Below are 20,703 nucleotides of genomic sequence, written 5' to 3' on the forward strand. Positions count from 1 at the left end.
GATGGGTATGGCAAGAATTTGATTACTGTATTGACACCTGCTGGGTCACTCATAGTTCGCACATCGAATGCTTGTAAAAAAACTTTCAGAGTTTCTCTTCAAAATGGCAATACATATGACATCTGTACAATGTTTACTTCTTGTGCATTAAATAACTGAAAGCGGTCCTGGACCTTGTAAACCTTGTACTGATCAGATAAAATTTTTCTATAAGATCATTTCAGCAGAAAGCTGTATGTACCTCAGATACATGCCACCCATCAACTGTTCATGTCATGCTGTCTTCAACCCAGAACTTGGTTTCTTCTTTCACCTGCAAACTTTCAGTATCAGGCAATTAGGTATTTTTTGCTATGGGACTTCGTACACCTTTTGTGGCATCCAGCTGTTAGTGTTTATGTACACTGCAATGTCCAACCGGTGTCACAGTGTTCCTAGCTATCTTACTTGCTACAGTCCAATTTCATTCAATAATGTCAAAAAATCAGATTTTATCTTGTCTGTTTCAGTTTTTGCAATCCTTTTCACATGTCCTATGGCTTTCTTTAGTTTTTTGTCTAACACAATGAACTAATACTGGCATATCAAGTAGGTCAGAGGGTAATGTCCTGTTGTCCACACATGATCCTATGGTCATGAAAATGTCATCACCTAGATTTATATGGTAATTTCTGGTCAACACAAAAGGAAATTAAAACAACATGTTGATACATGTTTCCAATTACATTTGATCAGTGTCGCACACTGAAAGTGTGATAATGAAAATAGTGAAATATCTGCTTCTAAGTAATAACACTTTTGCTATGTAAAATTCAATAATAATTTGAAGCAAGCTCACCTGATTAACATTTTTAACTTGTAGTGCCAGATTCAAAACTTGGCTACTCTCGTCAGTGGAGGCTACACAACTGTTTGTTGCCATAGATGTACACTGAACTGAACCCAAAACAGTTATCTCCCATGAATGTCTTACTAATCGATACCTGTAACATGTGGTAATACCAACCTATATTTGGTACAGAAATCACTTTAAATCAAGCTACACATAATGAACATATCTTTCTAAATAAAATAAACTATTACTTCTTAAATGAAAAAAGGTAGCAAATGCACAATGTTAATTGCTAAGAAGGAAGGACGATTAGGACTTAACATCCTGTTAACATTATGGTTATTAGAGATGGAGAACAAGCTGGATGTGCTTCAAGAATCGGCAAGGAAATTGGCTATGCCCTTCCAAAGAAGTCATTCAACATTTGACTGGAGTGATTTAGGGATATCATAGAAAACTTAAATCAGGATGGTCATATGCAGATACAGACAGACATCCTGCCAAACTGCAATGAATACAAGGCCATTGCTGTGACATAACATTGCCACAATATTAAGTACATAGTTACTACTACTGAGATTCAGAAAAATGTTTAGTTAATTCTGTGTGTGTGTGTGTGTGTGTGTGTGTGTGTGTGTGTGTGTGAGAGAGAGAGAGAGAGAGAGAGAGAGAGAGAGAGAGAGAGAGAGAGACACGAGAACATGTGTGCATGTGTGCATTGGGAGCTTACGGGCACTCAACGATGGGTTTATCAGCGCATTTCGTTAATGGAAACTCACTTCAATACCGTAGTCTGCCACTAGTCACTACAAATTCATTATGAAATGGTGATTACAGATGAGGATGTAATTTAACTGTGACAGTAACATTGCATTCAAAAGTGCCCAGATAAATGTGACATTTTAAATGACTACAGTAAAAAGTCTCGAGGATGAGAGACATAATGAAATATTTACATAATTATGTAAAAACATATTGTACTGCTGGCAGAAAGTCTATGATTATGTCACAACTTCATATAGACAAGTAAATGGTCATTTAGTACCACAAGAAACTAATAGTATTTATTTATTTACATTTCTCCGCACAGAGTCACTAATATGAAGACTTTTGCAAATACCATATTTATGGGCACTAGTCTTAGACGTAGTAATTGCAATTAATAACATTTATCAAAATTTATGACATCCACACGTGTTAGGATAACAAGAAACATTAATTTATCACATACTTAATACCACATGCCTAATTTTTATAATAAAAACATAATTATTTATTTATAAAAACATTGGAAACATTATACACCTAGTTTGCATAAACTTTATGTTAAAATGCATCAGTGGGCTCTGTTTGCTACTTTAAAATGCACTGAGTGGATACAATCATGTTTCAATTAAAAATAGTAAATAAAAAATTTAAAAAAATTAGCTTTCATTTAAGGAGGCCTGGCCACAAGTTTTCAGTGGCTCTGGCAGTTTGTTATACCTTTTCATTCCATTAATACACCCATGTTCAGCTAAAACAGAACATTTTGAATGACTAGAGATAGGATGTTTAGTATGTTCTGCAGGTTTAGCATTTCAGTCACTTTCATGCAGCATGTGTCCTGTTGCCGAGTAGGCATAGGATCTGGAATGGCCATGATAACATGTTCCACAAACGATGGCATCAACATGCATAAAGCACAAATGGTGTCCAGTGATATAGCCATCCATGCTGCATTCACCTGGTTCTGAAGTTCATCTGTGGTGGTTGGCATTGGGTCATAGCACTGCACCCTCCGTTTCACCATCTCCCACACATTTTCGATTTTGCGACAAGTCTGGTGATCTGGCAGGACAGGGCAAAATGCTGATACCCTGTGACACAAAGAAGGCATGTGCTCATGCAGCAACCTGCAGTAGTCCATTGTCTTGCTGAAAAATTGTATCTGGGGTGTTGTGCATAAAGGATATGGCCATGGGTTGCAGGATGTCATTCACGTAGGTCACACTGGTCACAACACCCTGGACATGCACCAACTGTGATTTGCGCTTACACCCAATAGCATGCCACACCATCAGGCCTTGATTTGGCACTGTATGTCTTGGGTAAATGCAGTCACAGTGAACCCGCTCCCCCTGTTTGTGGCGAACCAAAATGCAGCCATCATTTTCAAACAAACAAAACCTGGATTGAATCAAAAACACTGTGATACCATTCCTGTCCCTGGTGATGTCATTCCATACTCCACTACTGTCAGGCATGTTTCTGCACATTAGTCAAAGGTAGGTGGAGAAGCGGACGATGCGCAAGTAAGCAATGTTGTAATAAATGGTGACATACTGCCACCCCTGATAGTGTACAATGTGTTCCACTGTTCCACAGTTGCGCCAGAGCCAAGGAGGACGCAGATATGTCCTGCAATACCATTTGCACCGGATGTCGATCTTCTTGGTGGGTGTTCCGAGTGGTGCGACTTGACGCATCTCGTCATATTCTATGGCCTTCAGTGAACCATTCTGCACATACTCGTTGCACAGCCGAAACACTTTGTCCCACACAAGCAGCAATTTCCTGGATGGATGGAACACATTCTCTCACGCCAATAATGCATCCTCTTTGAAACTCACTGATTTGATGATACGGTGTGCGCATACATCTGTGAAGCATCATGCATATCTGCTGAAGTCACACTGGTCCGTTACCTCCCGTTTATTCCGACAACAGGAGCCACAGGCACATTTTACCAGCAGGTGGTGTTACGCTGCAATCTTTATGTTGTCCTTGAACTGTGGGCCAACTTGGTTCAAATGCTAATCGTTTCTGCAGAACATAGTAATGTATACATTCAGTGAATATGAATGTCCTGTCTCCAGTCATTCAAGATGTTCGGTTTTTTTTCTGAAGATGAGTGTACATAGACTCTCATCAATCATTTTTAATTTTGTTCTTTGTCTGAAGTACTTGAATTACACTTTGTGTTTTGGTCATGTATATCAATACATTTACTTAGTTAAGGTTGCAAAAAATTATTAACTCGTAGGTGCATGAAGAATAGATTGTGGAGTATCTGTGCTGTACAAAAACTTCATGACACGATTCTTTAGAGCCTAGTCTGCGTTCAATCCTGAGTGTTCCTTTTTTTGTAGCAGTAATATTCTGTTCTGCACCAGAATTCTGTATTTCTGCACAGTAGCTATTGTAGGGATAGATTGTCCCACGTAATACAGTTTTCAATGTGTGCCTGGGCATCTGGCTAAAAAGTTACAGATCATTACTGATTTTATACTGCACAACACTAAAATGTTTAACCATCAGAGGTCTGAGTCCAGATTGGCACCAAAGACTTTACAGCTGTCTGCTCCATCTGCCATTCCATGGACATCGTTTACGCATGAGTGATGTAAGCTTCTGGTTGCAAATATTAGCTTCTAGGATTTATTTTCATTGATCTTAGTCTCTTATCATGGGAAGATGTACTTAATTCAAATAGCACCAGCTGACAAAAATTCACACTTGAGTTGAAGGGATGCATAATGTCATTAACACATCCCAGGAAAAGGAAAGGACCAAGAACTGAGCCCTGAGGAATTCTTTGTATCACACTGCTTCACTGGAGGATTTGGAAGTTACTACCTTATTATCAATTTGATATCTAAGTTTAATATAATGTTTCAGATTCATCAGTTACTTGGCTAGAAGTATCACTGACACATTATTGATATCATGTGGCCTCATTTTCCTTAGAATAAGCCAATGTTTTACATAATCAAAGATTTTCTCAGGTCAAGAAATATTACAACAATATGTGTATTCTGTTCTCTACAACAGTATGCTTCATGGAAGAATATGATAATAGCAGTGGTTGCACTTGGCTATTTCTTCTATCAATACTGAAATTCAGTAAGCATTGTGTGTCTAGAGAGGAAGGTAGCAAGCTCAGATAGGATACTATTATTTTACTGAAGGTGTGATTAGTCACATCGTTCTATAACTTGAAACTTTCTCCTTACTTCCATTTTCATACATCTTACTTATTTTTAAGACATTTGGATATAAGTTCTCTCTAATACTGCTGTTCATAGGAAAGGTTTTAATAAATCGCCACTCAATTGTCAATGCTGTTTATCAGTATTGAACTCTTGGGCTACATATGCTGGAGGGATTCTGATGAAAACTCGTTTGTGAAGTACAGCCTAAAATTTTACATGTACAAGTTGTTTCTGATGTAACGTAACAAACACTTTTGATTACAACATAAGATTGCTCTATTCATATTAGCCATTTTACTTATATATAGCTCTCATTGTGCAATTCAAATTTTCACTTTTGGTTTCCGTTTTAGAAATCATGCTACCACCACAAACATTTATTGAATGTCAAACCCACCTCTTATCCACAGTGGCATAGTAAGTTATGTGGGAATAGTTTCCATGAATTGACCCCGCCAAGCCTGGTGGAGAGAAACGTTCACCTTAATTTTTATTCCATTTCTTTAAAGCTTTGACGCAAATTATGTATTTTGATTGAAGCATGGGGTCAAAATATCTTGACTGTAACTAGTTTTGCTTAAAAGACAGTGTTTTAATTACTATCAATTAATTAAACTATCAGTAAGAATAGATTGATAATTCCTGTAATACTTTGCATGGACTAAATCCAACTTCAGTTTTGTAATCCTCTGATAAAACAGAACTGTTTGATGCATATCACAATATGAGGGGGGGAGTGGGGTGGTCGAAAAGATTCTAGCCTAACAAATAAAGAATGACAGAAATTTCATAATACCAATTTATTTTTCAATACACTTGCAGGCACACTCATAACTTCTGCAAACTATTCAAATAAAAGGTCTTTGATTTCGAGTCCAACCAAGCATTCACAGCATCAATCACTCAATCATCATTGTCAAATTATCTTTTTTTAGGTATGGGAAAAGAAAAAAGTCTGATGGAGCCAAATTTGGAGAACATGACAGATGACAACGATTTGAACCCATGGTCATGGAGAGTTTCAAGTGTTGCGAGGGATTTTGTGCACCGCTGCGTTGTCCTGATGCAAAAGAGCTCCACACACCAATTTTCTGTGCCATTTTTTCTCCCTCTCTTCTCCCAGGAGGATGCAATAGTATGATGCATTGAGAGACATGCCGTTTTGCAAGTAATCCACAACAATTACCCTTTCTGCATCCCAGAAGACCAATGCTATCACGTTACCAGCTGATTTTTGCACCCGGAATTTTTACGGGTTAGGGGATGAAGGTGATTTCCAGTTTTGTGATTTGTTTTGTCTCATGATCAAATTGGTGAATCCACGTTTTGTCCATTGTCACATACCTTGCAAGAAAGCTGTCTTCATACATTTCAAATTGGCAGACAATTTCTTCACAACACCGCACACACACTCGTGTCTGATTTGCATTCAAGTCTTTCGGGACCCACTGAGATGTAACTTTCCACATTCCCAAAATATCCACAACACTGTCATGAGCACACCCATGGGAGATTTCAAATGTGGTTCCAATGTGCTGCAATATTGTTCGATGACCCTGCAAAATTGTATCGCAAATTGCAGTCACTGTTTCATCAGTGGCAACAGTGACAGGCCTTCCACTCCTAGGAGCATCTTCCTCACTTGTTCTTCCATGTTGAACACCCAGTTTTTCACTGTTGCATAAGGCACAGCACTGTCCTTAAGCGTATTCCGCATGTCCCCTGCAATTTCCTTTGGTGTCATTCCCTTCAAATGAAGATATTCAATAAGAGCATGGTTCTTGATTCTCTTGATATTCACCATTTTGCTTACAATGTGGTATACAATGCATCCTAGAGGCAAAAGATGGAGCCATCAAATTTGACTTGCACACCCACAAAGGGTCACCACAAATGTAGCTGATGGTTTTTGTGCGAGACATTACGGTAACTAGGGCTCTTTTCAACTGCCCCAAGTAATATTGTCTGATTTTTATCTTCACACTTTTCTAGCAATTTTTGTTTTTGTATATTTCCAGACCTTCCACCCCGCTTTTTAGTTCAGTTCAATCAAAATATTATGAACATGATTTGTTTGTATACAGAACCGGCAATTTTTGAGATGTTAGCAAGAGTCAGTTGGATGGGCTTAATTCCTTTTTAGAAACCATCAGCAAAATTAGAATTATATGAATCTTAATTTGAATCAGAAGACCACTGTAATTCTGATGTAAAACTCAAATTATGCCTGAACAATTTCATCACAAGTCACCATGTCAAAAGCACATCCCTCAGATGGAGACAGCAGTTTTGGCACAATATGAGTAGCAACCAAACATTTTGACAGCTACAGAAGTGCATATTTTCAGGATAGCACGATATTTTCATCTTCTTTTTTGCTTGGTATGAAAGTTGCAACACTGATTGCAGCAATATATTTAACTATATCTTATTTGTATTGCTAGTTTTGCTTGGGAACCAACCACAACTAACATTCCAAACTTAAATGAAGCTGTGGACCTGCAACCCTCCAGGAAAATTGACCCAACCAAGAAAAGATTATCCACAGAAGTTGCGATATTGGGATTTTACATTATTAGCGAGGCCTTGTAGTAATGCTGTGTCAAATGAATGTAGCTGGACCTGAAAGTAAGGGGTTCAGTTATTTCATTTGCACATTTCTTTATCATCATACTTGACATACCATCCATCCAGATGAGTATTTGCTCTAATTTTTGTGTTGCTTGAGCCTGACACAATGTGTGATTTTATATGTTCTCAGCCTGCAAGTCTATAATGGGGTTAATTGGCCAAAAGGAGAAATCAAGTACTTATTGATCAAATTACATATCCCATTTGCACCTTTTACTAAGTTGTCCTCAAGCCTAATGTTGGCTGGTTTACTGCACATCTTACTGATAGTTATTCAGTGTTTATTGATCAGTCTCCAGGATGTCTTACTTATGTTTGGATGCACTATGGCATCACTGTTTTGGCCGTAGGGCTAAATACTGGCCCATCCAACCGGTTAGCCTCCTTAGTTTATAATAAAATGCACAAATGATACCTCCTATGCTGGGATGCCAATGATTGCATTTGTAGGTCAAGTAATACAGAAAATCTTTTAAACACACTGTACCCCAAGACAAGACTCATGAAAAAATTAATAAGACTCTTAAAGACTAGTCACTAAGGGCTAGCACAGTGACCATCCCAGCATAACTCACAGAGTAAAGACTAACAAATAAATTGCTATAAACTAGGTGTAAACAGTATTGAGTTAATAGATAAAACACAGTACTCCTGGCAGCTGGCATGGAACTAATTTTACATAACGAAATCTAACACTTGCGGCACAATACTTGTGTGAAACACTTGCGCACTACAGTGCACAGAATTGCTGGGTTGTTAAAACAGAGCCCCCTTGGCAGAGTGCCACCCAGGAAGCCAGGAAGTGTGCGAGGAACTGGGCGTGTCGAGCAGATCTCATGGGGCGCTGGTCCCCTGGATCTGAGATGGCCATTGCTGGTGTCATAGTTGCTGTTGCTGGACCAGGTGTTGGGAGAGGCTGCATCTGTCAAGTCTCAGTGGGGTGTGGCTCATTGAAGACATATGCCAGGATGAACCTGTCTATTATGATGGCAGTGTGTTTGCCATTGACCAGAATGTTCCATGGTGTGACCTCCCCTCTTGACAACATGATGCGGCCTTGTGTATGGTTGTTGCAGGGCTGGTTTGACACCATCAGTATACAACATCATGAGTGTGCACATGCTGTGATATTTGTGGACAAATGTGGTGACAGTTCCCTGTCTGGATGCCTGTTGTGGTCAGATCTTTTTGACATGATCTCTAAGGTAACCAATGAAAGTAGATGGCTCTGTATCAGGCTGCAAAGCCACATCTACAAATTCGCCAGGTACTATTAGTGATTCTCCGTACACTGTTTCTGCAGAGGAACCAGTTTGTACGCATTCTGTAGGCTAGGTACAACCACTGGCAGAGTTCCTGTCCACCCAGTGGTGTGGCACATTAGAGCTGCTTTTAGTGTTCAGTGCCAACACTATCATTACATTGCTGGCCTGGTGGTAGCTGGTTGTTTTGTGACGAGTCATGCTACAGAATGCTGTGATTTTAGTGAACAATTCTGCTTTGAACTGCTTGCCACAATCTGCTGTAATATGCTGAGGACAGCTGAAACATGATAACCAGTTCAGCATACAGGCATGTGGCAAAGTTTCCACATAAATTTGTCCACAGTTGCTACTTCTGGCCAATGTATGAACAGATCAGTCATTGCCAGCAGATACTGTTGACCATTTGATGATAGTAGGGGCTCATGATGTCCATGTGCATATGAGTGAAACGTGGTAGTGTTGGGAAAGTTGCTGATCAGCGCATGTATATGCCTGCTAACCTCATAACGCTGACACTGTACACAACATCATGTGCACTCATGGCAGTCTTTCTTCATTCCTGGACACAAGAAGTGATCTATGATGAGGCATAACATAGATCACACACCAAGGTGACACAGGTTGTGGAAATATTCAAAGGCCTTCTTCCAAAATCCTGCTGGTAAAAAATGCCACAGCTTTACTGGTGACATGCACAGTGTAACTAGATGCCTGTGCCAGGAATGTTTACTAACTGCAACTCTAATGATGATATTGTTTCCCGCAACAGCTCTTGCAGTTCTTGGTCAGTACATTGTCTTCTGTAATGTGTATGGTGGAGACACTGCTGACCCAGGAGGGACAGTCTGCTACTACATTCTCAATCCTGGATGTGTTGAATGTTGATGCTAAATTGTGTAATAAACATAAGCTGGTTATGCTGCCACAGCGAACAGTTGATGTTTTGCCAAAATCCATGTGTGAGCCACTTGTAGTCGGTAAAGATTGTGAACTCTAAAGTATTTGACTGCCTCGTATATCACTAACAGTTCATGGTCATAAGTGGTACACTTCTGTTGATATGTTGACAGTTTCTGTGAGAAAATGCTAGAGGCTGCAACACATCATTGTTGTGTTGCTGCAACACAACATCTATGGCAGTCTGGCTCACATCTTCCACCATACTGCTGCCTTCCTTTTACATTTTGGACCTGCGAACACAGCTGTCAAATATTTTTGAATTTCTGCTACTCGTGGTAGATGCCGATGAAACAAAATTAGAATCCCTAGCAATTCTTGCAGCTCTATAACTGTGGGGATCTTCAAAATGGCTTCCACTTTGTAGGTAGTGGTAAGGAGAGGAAAAATCGATTACTGGCTGACCAAAAAGACATTTTGCTGTGTTCAGAACACCACCATATTCGTTCAGCCATTTTAAAACTTCTGACTGGCAATGTTGTTCTGTTGAGTCTAGAATACCAGTATGTCATCAAGGTAAGCAAAACAGAGTGGCATGTCTCGCAACATGGAACTGATAAATCGTAGCCATGTTTGCACTGCACTCCTGAGCCTAAACATCAGGAATTTGCTTTCAAACAGACCAAATGGTGTAATTATGACCATCTTCAGGATGTCTTCCTTAGCAAATGGTATCTGCATATATGCCTTTGCACAGTCCAACACACTGTACAGGCAGGCACCACTCAACTCAAAGTTGTAACTGCGGAGTAGCAGCACTGGATAATAATCTGGCACTGTATAGGTGTTAAGCACTCTATAGTCACCGCAAGGGCATCATGAACCTTACTTCCTTGGTACTAGATGCAGCTATGATGACCAAGGACAACTGGATGGTCACATGATGCCCTCTTGAATCATGCAGTCAAATTCTGTCTTTGCAACTGCTAAGCGATCTGGAGTTAACCTTCACAGCCTACACCCTAGTGGGGATCCCTAAGGAGTGTTTACATAGTGCTTGGTGTTAGGCTTCACGTTTTTAGGCATACCAGACGGTCTTGTAAGTGCAGGAAAACATTGTTCAAAGTAGGTGCAGTGTACTCCCCAGCTGTGGCTTTAATCATTTTGTCAAATTGGGTCAATGCTTGGTACTGGAAGAACACAGCTGTTAGTCTGGTGGTTCAGTTGACCAAGGTATGTTTTGGTGATATCAGGTAGAAGGTTGTAATATGCCAGGAAGTCTGCTCTAATTATTAGCTCTGTGACATCTGTGATTGTGAAGTTCCACACAAATGCTCACCATAGGTCTTCGTCCAGCTCAAATCAGTGTGTGCCATATGTCACAATAGAATAATTGTTAGTGGCAGCTAGAGTAAGTTGAAAGAACCAGAGGTTGCTGAGAGTTTCAGACGGAACATTACACAATCATTAACAAGAACAAGGCAAAGGAATAGAGTAGAAGAAGAATCAGTAACTTTAATGCAATAAATGAAGAAGGTAACAGGGAATACAGACTTCTAAAACTGATATTTACAGTAAGTGCAAAATGGCTAACAAAGGAGATGATGAGTCTCAGATAGGCACGACAAAAAAGGCTGTTACAAAATAGACAGCACCTTCTTCAGGCAGAAGAGCTTGAAGGGGAAGGAAGAAGGGTGAAGGAAAAGGACTGGAGAGGTCTAGGGGAAGGGGCAGAGTTTCGGAAAGTCACACAGAACTGCGGATGAAGGGAGACTCACCATACGGGATGAGAAGGAAAGACTGATTGTCGGGGACTGCATAGGACAAGATTTGAAAACCTGAGCTCAGGTTTTCAAATCTTGTCTAATGCAAAACAAGGATAATGGAACATAGTCAAATTAATCAGGCGATGCTGAGAGAATTAGATTAGGAAATAAGATAATAAAAGAAGATACGTTTTGCTATTTGGACAGCAAAATAATTGATCAAGGCCTAAGTAGGGACGACATAAAATGTAGACTGGCACTGGCAAGCAAAGGGTTGAAGAACAGGATTATTTTATTAACACCAAATATAGATTTGAGTGTCACGAAGTCTTTCCTGGAATTATTTGTATGGAGTGTAGCCATGTATCACAGTGAAACATGGGCAATAAACAGTTTGGACAAGAGGAGAACAGAAGCTTTTGACATGTAGTGCTACAGCAGAATGTTGGAGATTATATGGGTAGATCACATAACTAATAATGAGGTACTGAAAGAATGGTGAAGAAAAGAAGTTTGTGGGAGAACTTGAGCAAAAGAACGGCTCTGATGATAGTATACAGTGTAAGGCATCAAGACATCACCAATTTAGTACTGGAGGGAAGCACAATGAGGGCAGGGGGTAAAATTCATCTAGGGAGACCAAGAGATGTATACAGTAAGCAGCATATTCTCAAGGAAGGATTTAGGTTGCAGTACTTATTCAGAGATGAAGAGGCTTGCACAGATAGAGCAGCATGGAGAGCTGCATCAAAGCAGTCTTTGGACTAAAGACCACAACAACAATGAGTTTATCATAATGGAATTTTTAGCTCCATTCCGTTCTTGGAGAAAATAACAGCAATGAATTAAAGAGAGTCTATCTTCTTGCAAGAACACAATTATTTGTGTTGTTTTATCCCCAAACATATTTCATGACAGTTGTGGCATCTTCAGAGGGATTTTTCTTTCATTGTTCCTGAAATATATACACACTAGTTTTATGAAGGTTAGGAATATAATACAGGGTTGCCACAAGTTTCCCCAAGTGAAATTCCCCGATTTCCAGACAAGTTTTAGCATTTTTCCCTGACATATTTTGAGATCTCAAGGGTAAGTAAAGATGCAAGTTGACAATCTGTCTATGCAGCTATGGTACAAGAAACAATAGAGCCAAACGAGGAAATATCTAAATAGAACTTGCAAGCAGATTGCATTTTCTAATGTGAGAAAAAACCTTAAGTACTAACATCAACATCATTTGTAATAAATTGTATTTAGATGGAGAAAGCAAGCCAAATGGTACGTGTGTTTCATTAAGACCAATGAAGTTATTTTATTTCAATAAAACGAAACACACTTGGTGATAAAAATACACATTTTCTTGGAGTCGCAAGACATATTTAAAATACCTTCACCAATTTCAGAAATAACCTCAGAAAAAAATAGGTCTGTTGAAAGAAATGTATAAGGTGGGGAAGATTTGTGTAAACCAACAATATAGATGACTGCCAATAAAATGTTGATTCTACTACGTTAATTATTGTTGGTTATTATCCACTGTGTTATATCTATTATTTTACAGGTGTTATGTAAGCTTTCTTTCAAGAAATATTTGAGTACATGGTGTACAAACCACCAGCAACTGCCACACTTTTCTTCCTCTTATCGTCCATACTTTGTAATGTATAAACTACTTTAAAAGTGCCAAAATGTACTAGAATACGGTAAATAAAATATCTATAAAATGCCATACTGCACAACGTATTTGCAATGAACAGTCGCAGTTTTTGAAATCCATCGCCTGTGGCCTCTAGCCTGCCGAGGAGCACTGCAGTCCTCGATCCGTGGGTATATCACGAAAATCCACTGCATTACGCCACATACAAACAGACCAGGCATGCGGACAGTTCAGTGGGACTAGGTCTGATGGGCAGAACTTGTATTAGTGGAAAACGAAGGGCTTCAGATTGGCAGGCCCCATCCATCAGAGATACCAGCAGAAATGGCCCGCAGTTTTGGCCTATCATGGAAATCCACTCTTGTGGCCAGATATTTGTGAGTGATGGACAGCATGTTGATGAAATGTGACCATAGTGGTCAATCCACGAAACAGATAACATCTGCAAATACTCTGAGAATCAATAATAATGAAGATAGGTAGAATTCACTGTAAAGATGATGGCTGAGCTGCAGACAGGCAGATAGAAAAGACAATCACACTCTCAGAACTCAATTTTCAGTCATAGTCTTTGTCAGAAAATGAGAACACATGCATATTCACACAGTCACTCACATACAACTGAGGCTCACATAACCGCCATCCCCGGTCACTGTGTCTACTGTCTCTGAGAATCAGATCCAAACAAACCACTCCTCACACCTTCCTGCCTCTCGTAAGCAGCTGCTAGGCTAGAGGCCAAAAGTGGTGGCAGCACTGACTGCAAGCTGAGGGGAGTTGTAGGAAGGGGAGAAGTAGTAACGAGGGAGTAGGGAAGTGGCGCTTGTGCTCAGCTGCACCCACCCAGTGACAATGCACAACATCTCAGTAAACAAACCATTTCATCTACTGAGGCAAAAATGAGATTTTTCCAGTGGTCCCCCCCCCCCCCCCCCCCCCTAACTCTTTCAAATTTCCCTGATATTTCCCAATTCCCTGATTTCCAGAACCTGTGGCAACCCTGATAATGGCATCAGATCTTGTCGTCGTTTAGATGGCATATGTATTTTACATTTTTACATCTTGTAGCTGATAACAGAAATCAGCCACATGTGTATATTACCACCACATGTGATCTGCAACACAGGGATGTTAGACCAATGTCTGAAATGAATTTCTGTGTAGAATATAACCTCTAAACTATGCATTCCAGTAAAATTAAGGTATATGGCCCTTTTGAGCTAACCAATTTTGTAACTGAGCTGTACTTTATATTATTTGTTTGCTAAATGTGTTGTTGTACAGCTTCCTGTTACTGTTGTTTTTATTTTTAATGTGACCTTTGGGCACCGATAAAATGCTGTGAAGTTATGGTTTGGAAATACATATGAAAACTTGGCTCACACTGACATTTGGTGATTGAGAGAATAGGAACCATTATGAGAAAACAAGGAATACATGTGGCATACAGAATAAACAATACATTACAGAACAGATTAAAAACACCCAAGCCTACTTTAGACAACCAGCTTATTGAAAACAACCATTACTCTAGTGGCCCAGAAAGTGACCTTCAAATCTTAAAACAAAGTAATAAAAAATGTAAATTTCGAGTGACTAGGGCCTCCCGTCGGATAGACTGCTCGCCGGGTTCAAGTCTTTCAATTTGACGCCACTTTGGTGGCTTGCACATCGATGGGGATGAAATGATGACGATTAGGACAACCTTGCCGGGAATCGAACCCGGGCCCTTATCATTGACTTTCTGTCACACTGACCACTCAGCTAACAGAGGCAGACAACAAAGTAATTATCTGTACCAACTAACAATAGAAGAAAATTACCACATGCAAAATGCTATCATACACAAGAAAAAGTAATTAATGATAAACAGTACTCTGCAACAGAACATTATTCAACATTCTAAGTGAACTACCAAACAATATCTACATCTACACTCTGCCAACCACTGTGAAATGCTTGGCAGAGGGTATGTCCCACTGTACCAGTTACTAGGGAGTTATTAGAGCTTTTTCCTGTTCCATTCCTATATGGAGCATAGGGGAAAAAAATGACTGCTTAAACACGTCTCCATGTCCTGTAATTAAGCTAACCTTACCCTTATGATACCTAAAAGAGTGATATGTAGCAGGTGGTTGTTTATTCCTAGTGTCATCATTTACAGCTGGTTCTTGAAGCTTTTTTAGTAGGCTTTCTCAGGATAGTTACCGTCTACCTCGGCCATGAATCAGGTATATAGTCTGATAGGCATTCGACTGGGCCCTGGGACTTTGTTCAGTTTTAATGATTTCAGCTGGTTATCAACACCACTCACAGAAATATCTACTTCAAACAATGGAAATTCCAGGCTGGAGTAACAACAATATAGGAAAAGAGTGTTGCTACTTAGTGTAAAGAAGACACGTCAAATTGCAGACAGGCACAATTAAAAGACACTCACACATAGTTTACAGCCACAGCCACGGACAGTAAAAGAGCAAAACACACACACACACACACACACACACACACACACACACACACACACACACACACACACAACTGCCAACTCCAGAATCTCAGGCTGGAATGCAGCATCACATGGGATGCAAGCAGCAATATGAAGGGGATGAGAAGGAGAACAGGAAAGGATAGTGGTGTACAGGTGGGGGGAGAGATGAATGCGGTCTGGTGGAGTCTGCGAGGGCTAGACTGCCAACAGGTGCAGCTCAGTTGTCTGGGGGCTAGGGACGTGGAGGGGGAGGGAGTGGGGAAAGACAGGTGTATGCATTGGCAGAGGGCTGCAAACAAACAAGGTGGCAGATGAGAATGGAAGGAGGTGATAGGACATGGGGGATGGAAACTATTGGGTGGAGGGTGTGGGGACAGTATGTTACTGTAGGTTGAGGCTGCGATGATTACGGGAGCGGAGAATGTGCTGTAAGGATAACTCCCATCTGTGAAGTTCAGAAAAGATGGTAGTGGAGGGAAGGATCCAGATGGCTCAAGTAGTGAAGCAGCCATTGAAATCAAATGTGTTACGTTCAGCTGCACGTTGTGCCACAGGGTGGTCGGTCTACTTTGCTCTTGGCCACAGATTGGTAGTGGTTTTTCCTCGTGGTGGACAGCTGGTTGGTAGTCATTCCAATGTAAAAAGATGCACAAAGATTGCAGCAGAGCTGGTAAATGACATAGCTGCTTTCACAGATGGCCTGGCCCCTGATGGAGTAGGACAGGACTGGAATAGGAAGTGCTGGCTGGGTGGATTGGTCAGGTTTTGCACCTGAGTCTTCCACAGAGATTTGGTCCTTGTGGCAAGGGGCTGGGATTGGGAGTGGCATAGAGATGGAGATGGACTGGGATGTTGTGGAGGTTAGGTGAGCAATGGAACACTACTTTAGAGGGATGGTAAGTATCTCGGGTGGGATGCCGTTCATTTCAGGACATGATGATAGATAATCAAAGCTCTGGCGAAGGATGTGGTTCAGTTGTCCCTGTCTGGAGTAGTCCTGGTGATGAAAGGGACACTCCTTTGTGGCTGGTTTTTGGCGGTGGTGGGAGGATTTCGGGTGTGAGGATAAATGGCATGGGACATCTGTTTGTGTACTAGGTCTGGAGGATAGTGCCTGTCTGTGAAGGCCTTGGGGAGACCCTCAGTATACTGAGCAAGAGAGTTTTTGTCATTGCAGGTACGCCATCCCACTCTACAGGAGGGACATTTTGGTGTGAAAGGGATGACAACTGTCAAAATGCAGGTACTGTTGGTGGGTTTAATGTGGACAAAGGTGCAGATAGAGCCATGAGAGAGGAGGATATCAACATCTAGGAAGGTGGCACACTGAGTTGAGGAGGACCACATGATGAAAACGGGAGAGAAAGTGTTGGGGGGGGGGGGGGGGGGGGGGGAGAAGGTATCTTGGCACTGGGTTCAGACTACGAAGATATCAATGAACCTGACCCAGACTAGGGGTATGGTGTTTTGGGAGGCAAGAAAGGTCTCTTCTATATGACCCATAAAAAGGTTAGCATACGAGGGTGCCATGGAGGTGCCCAGGGCTGTGCTGGGGATTTGTTTGTTACTTTTCCTTCCAATGAGAAGTATCTATGGGTTAGGATAAAGTTAGGTGTATGAGAAGTGAGGTAGTGGGTTGGGAGTCTGAAGGATGCTGGGAAAGGTAGTGTTCAATAGCAGCAAGACCAAGGACATGAGGGATGTTTGTGTATAGGGAAGGGGTGTCAACAGTGACAAGTAGGGATCCAGGAGGTAAAAGGGTGGGAATGGTGGACTGTTAGGGAAGGAAATAGTTGGTGTATTTGATGGGGAAGGCTAGATTATGGCCAATTCATTGGAGGTGTTGGTGAATGAATGCTGAAATTCTTTCAATGGGGCACAATAACCAGGCACAATGGGGCCCCAAGAATTGTTGTGTTTGTGGATTTTGGATAGCATGTAGAAGATGGGTGTGTGGGGTGTCATAGGGATGAGGAGGGAAATGGAATCAGGGGAGATTCCTAAGGCTTTAAGCAGGTACTGGAGTTTGTGTTTGACTTCTTTCCACTGAAAACATAGTGTTCGGAGGAAGGGACTTGGGAGGGATGGTGAGGCTAAGTTGGAGTAAGGAAGGTGATTGGCGAGTTGTTAGATGGGAGGGGGGAGTATCATAGTTGGATGGTGGTACGAACTGGAAGAGGCAAGGTTCAATGTTGGAATTAAAGTCGTTTTGGTTGGAGGGATTGGAAGCAATAAAGTGTTTCCTTTGCAGGGGTTGGGAGAAAGGGAGTAGGTGTTTGACAAGTCCAGCATGGTTAAATTTGGATGTATGGCTAAAGGTGAGGCCTTTGGATAGGCCAAACTTCTGTGGAGCTGAGGGTTTTGGTTGCAAGGTTAACAATTGTGTTACGGGAATATTTTGGCTCTGGATTTGGTGGAGGGTTGGTAGTGAGTTTTGGGGGATGTTGAAGGGTGAAAAGGTCAACTAGGGACTGTTTAGCTGCTATGGGGTGTGGACAAAGAGGAACACTGTGGGTATGATAGGGGTTGGATGATGGTGCCCTGAGATTGGCAGTAGGTTTCCACATTCCTAGATGTTGATCTCCTCCTCTCTGCTGGTTCCATCTGCACCTCTGTCCACATTAAACCTGCCAACCACCAACAGTAATTGCATTTTGTCAGCTGTCATCTCTTTTGCACCAAAAAATCCCTCCCTTATAGCCTGGCTACCTGTGGACAGGGTATCTGCAGTGACAAAATCTCTCTTGCTAAGTATGCTGAGGGTCTCACCAAGGCCTTCACATACAGATACTATCCTCCAGACCCTGTAGACAAATAGCTCTCCCGTGCCATTTCCCCTCAAACCCTCAATGCTCCCATCTCCCACAAAAACCAGTTACAAGCGAGTGCCCCTTCGTCACCCAGTAACACCCTAGGCTGTAACAACTGAACCACATCCTTCACCAGTGTTTTGATCACCTATTGTTGTGCCCTGAAATAGGGACATTCTACTTGAGATTCTTCCCAGCCCACCTAAAGTCATGTCCCATTGCCCACCCAACCTCCACAACATCATAGTCCACCACTGCGCCACTCCCAATCCCAGACCCTCGCCACAAGGATCACATCCCTGTGGAAGACCCAGGAGCAAAACCTGCCCAATCCACCCACCCAGCACTTCCTATTCAAGTCCTGTCACAGGTTTATCCTACCCCATCAGGGGCCGGAGCACATGTGAAAGCAGCCATGTCATTTATCAGCTCTGCTGCAATCATTGCACATCTTTTTATATTGGAATGATTACCAACCAGTTGTCCACCAGGAGGAAAGGCCACCACCAACCAGCTGTCCACTGGGAGGAAAGGCAATCACCAAACTGTGGCACAACATTCAACTGAACACAATACACTTGATACTAATGGCTCATTCACTACTTGAGCCATCTGGATAATTCCCTCTACCACCAGCTTTCCTGAACGGCGCAGATGGAAGTTATCCTTACAACACATTCCCCGCTCCTGTAACTATCCTGGCCTCAACCTATGGAAACATACTGTCTGCATACCCTCTACCCAACAGCTTCAACCTCCAGTCGTATTGTCTCCTCACATTCTCATCTCCCATCCTTTTTATTTGCAGCCCTCTGTCAATGCATCCACCTGTCTTTCCCCACCTCCCTGCCCCACAACCTCCTGACACTTCACCTGTTGGCAGTCTAGTCTTTGCATACTCCATCAGATGGCATTCCCCCCCCCCCCCCACGTGTTCACCACAATCACTATCAATTCCACTTCCTCACCCTCTCCAGATTGCTGCTTGTGTTCATATCTTTTTCACTCCTCTTTTCAGTGGAAATAAGTTGTGGCAATACTGAATCTAACACACAATATTCAAACTTCGAACAACGTATGAAACATTGCAACAAACAGCTGTCAACTGCATGTCTGAAAAAAAAGTGTACATGTTATCTCAGATTTCCTTGGTGTGATTGATTAATGGTGTGCTACTAGGTACACAGCAAAATTATTGTTTCCATTATATCCATTTTATTTTGATGACCGACCTAGTCATCATCTTCAGGCACTATGAATTTTGCCTTTAAGTAGAAACAGCAACTTTGCTGTATACCTGGAAGCACAAAATTAAACTCACTGCTGCTTCAGTAGCAACACTAGTTTTCTTGGCCTAGGGCCACTGCCCTATACTAATTTTTGTACCTGACATTTCATCCCCCATTGCAGGAGTCTTTGTTAGAGGCAATGGAGAGCAGATAGATGATTTTCCAATATGCACTGCTTTAAACAGTGTACCAATGGCCCAATTACCTGAAGCAGCCAAACTTTTTTATTCGTAACTGTAGAGTTGTCATGTCGTCTGACTGTTGCCAAAGATCATGGGTTCAAACCAATGTATATTAAGGAATTTATAAAGCAGAAGGATTGGTGTGTTTACTTCATTTAGCATTAAGGCCCACAACTTCCCTCATTTCAGCCCTCCTTTTCTGTTTAAAGTTGTTTTTGTGTTTCTGGATTTATATGTTCTCTCTAAATACCCTAACAATGTGGTGATTGGACCCTGCCGAAATTTCAGTATCGAAGCATCAAATTGGTGGTTCTCTGTTCCTATACATGAACCACTTCTGCTAGTTTATCCATGCTAATTCATCCATGCTATCCGGTTGATAATTGCTCTCATGTTCCTCACGACATCCACTGAAGCTTTTATTAGTAATTCAGATGTACATGGTTCAACTATTGTGAAGTCACAAATAAATAGTTCAAACAACGATAAGTCCAGGATGGAACAAGAATATGGAAAGGATAAACTGCTACTAACCGTAAAGTGGAGGCCTAAATCGGAGACAGGCACAATGAAAAACAATGGGCACAGTGAAAAAGAATGCTAGAAGTATGTCAGCTTTTGGGCAAAGTTCTTCTTTAGATGTAGAAAACATACGCAGGTGCATGCACCCGCGCAATCTAACTGGGGTGGACTAGGGACTCCCCTCCCCTCCATCTCTTCTCGTCCTCCACCCCACCTCAACCCCTCTCCCCTCCCACAGCCTCCTGTTTCGAACCTAGCAGCTCTATCCTGTCACCATGCCACTCCATGTTCCCACAAGCAGCTCTAGCATTCCCCCCGCCCCAAACCTAACCTGCTATCACCCCCCCCCCCCCTTTTCCTATCGGCTAATGTCTCTTCCTTATCCCA

At 41.5% G+C, this 20,703-nt stretch overlaps 1 protein-coding gene across 6 annotated transcripts in view; it reads right to left on the minus strand.

Annotated features, from left to right (window-relative positions):
* Positions 1 to 20,703, minus strand: part of LOC126273168 (trafficking protein particle complex subunit 8) — a 269,428-nt gene that overhangs the window by 67,992 nt on the left and 180,733 nt on the right. For all 6 annotated transcript variants that reach the window (XM_049976647.1, XM_049976646.1, XM_049976644.1 and 3 more), the window contains one exon: positions 839 to 983. In XM_049976647.1, the coding sequence (XP_049832604.1) occupies positions 839 to 983 (145 nt within the window). The remainder of the gene's footprint in view (positions 1 to 838; positions 984 to 20,703) is intronic.

Source organism: Schistocerca gregaria, chromosome 5, assembly GCF_023897955.1.
Source record: "Schistocerca gregaria isolate iqSchGreg1 chromosome 5, iqSchGreg1.2, whole genome shotgun sequence".
Classification (NCBI taxonomy): Eukaryota; Metazoa; Arthropoda; class Insecta; order Orthoptera; family Acrididae; genus Schistocerca; species Schistocerca gregaria.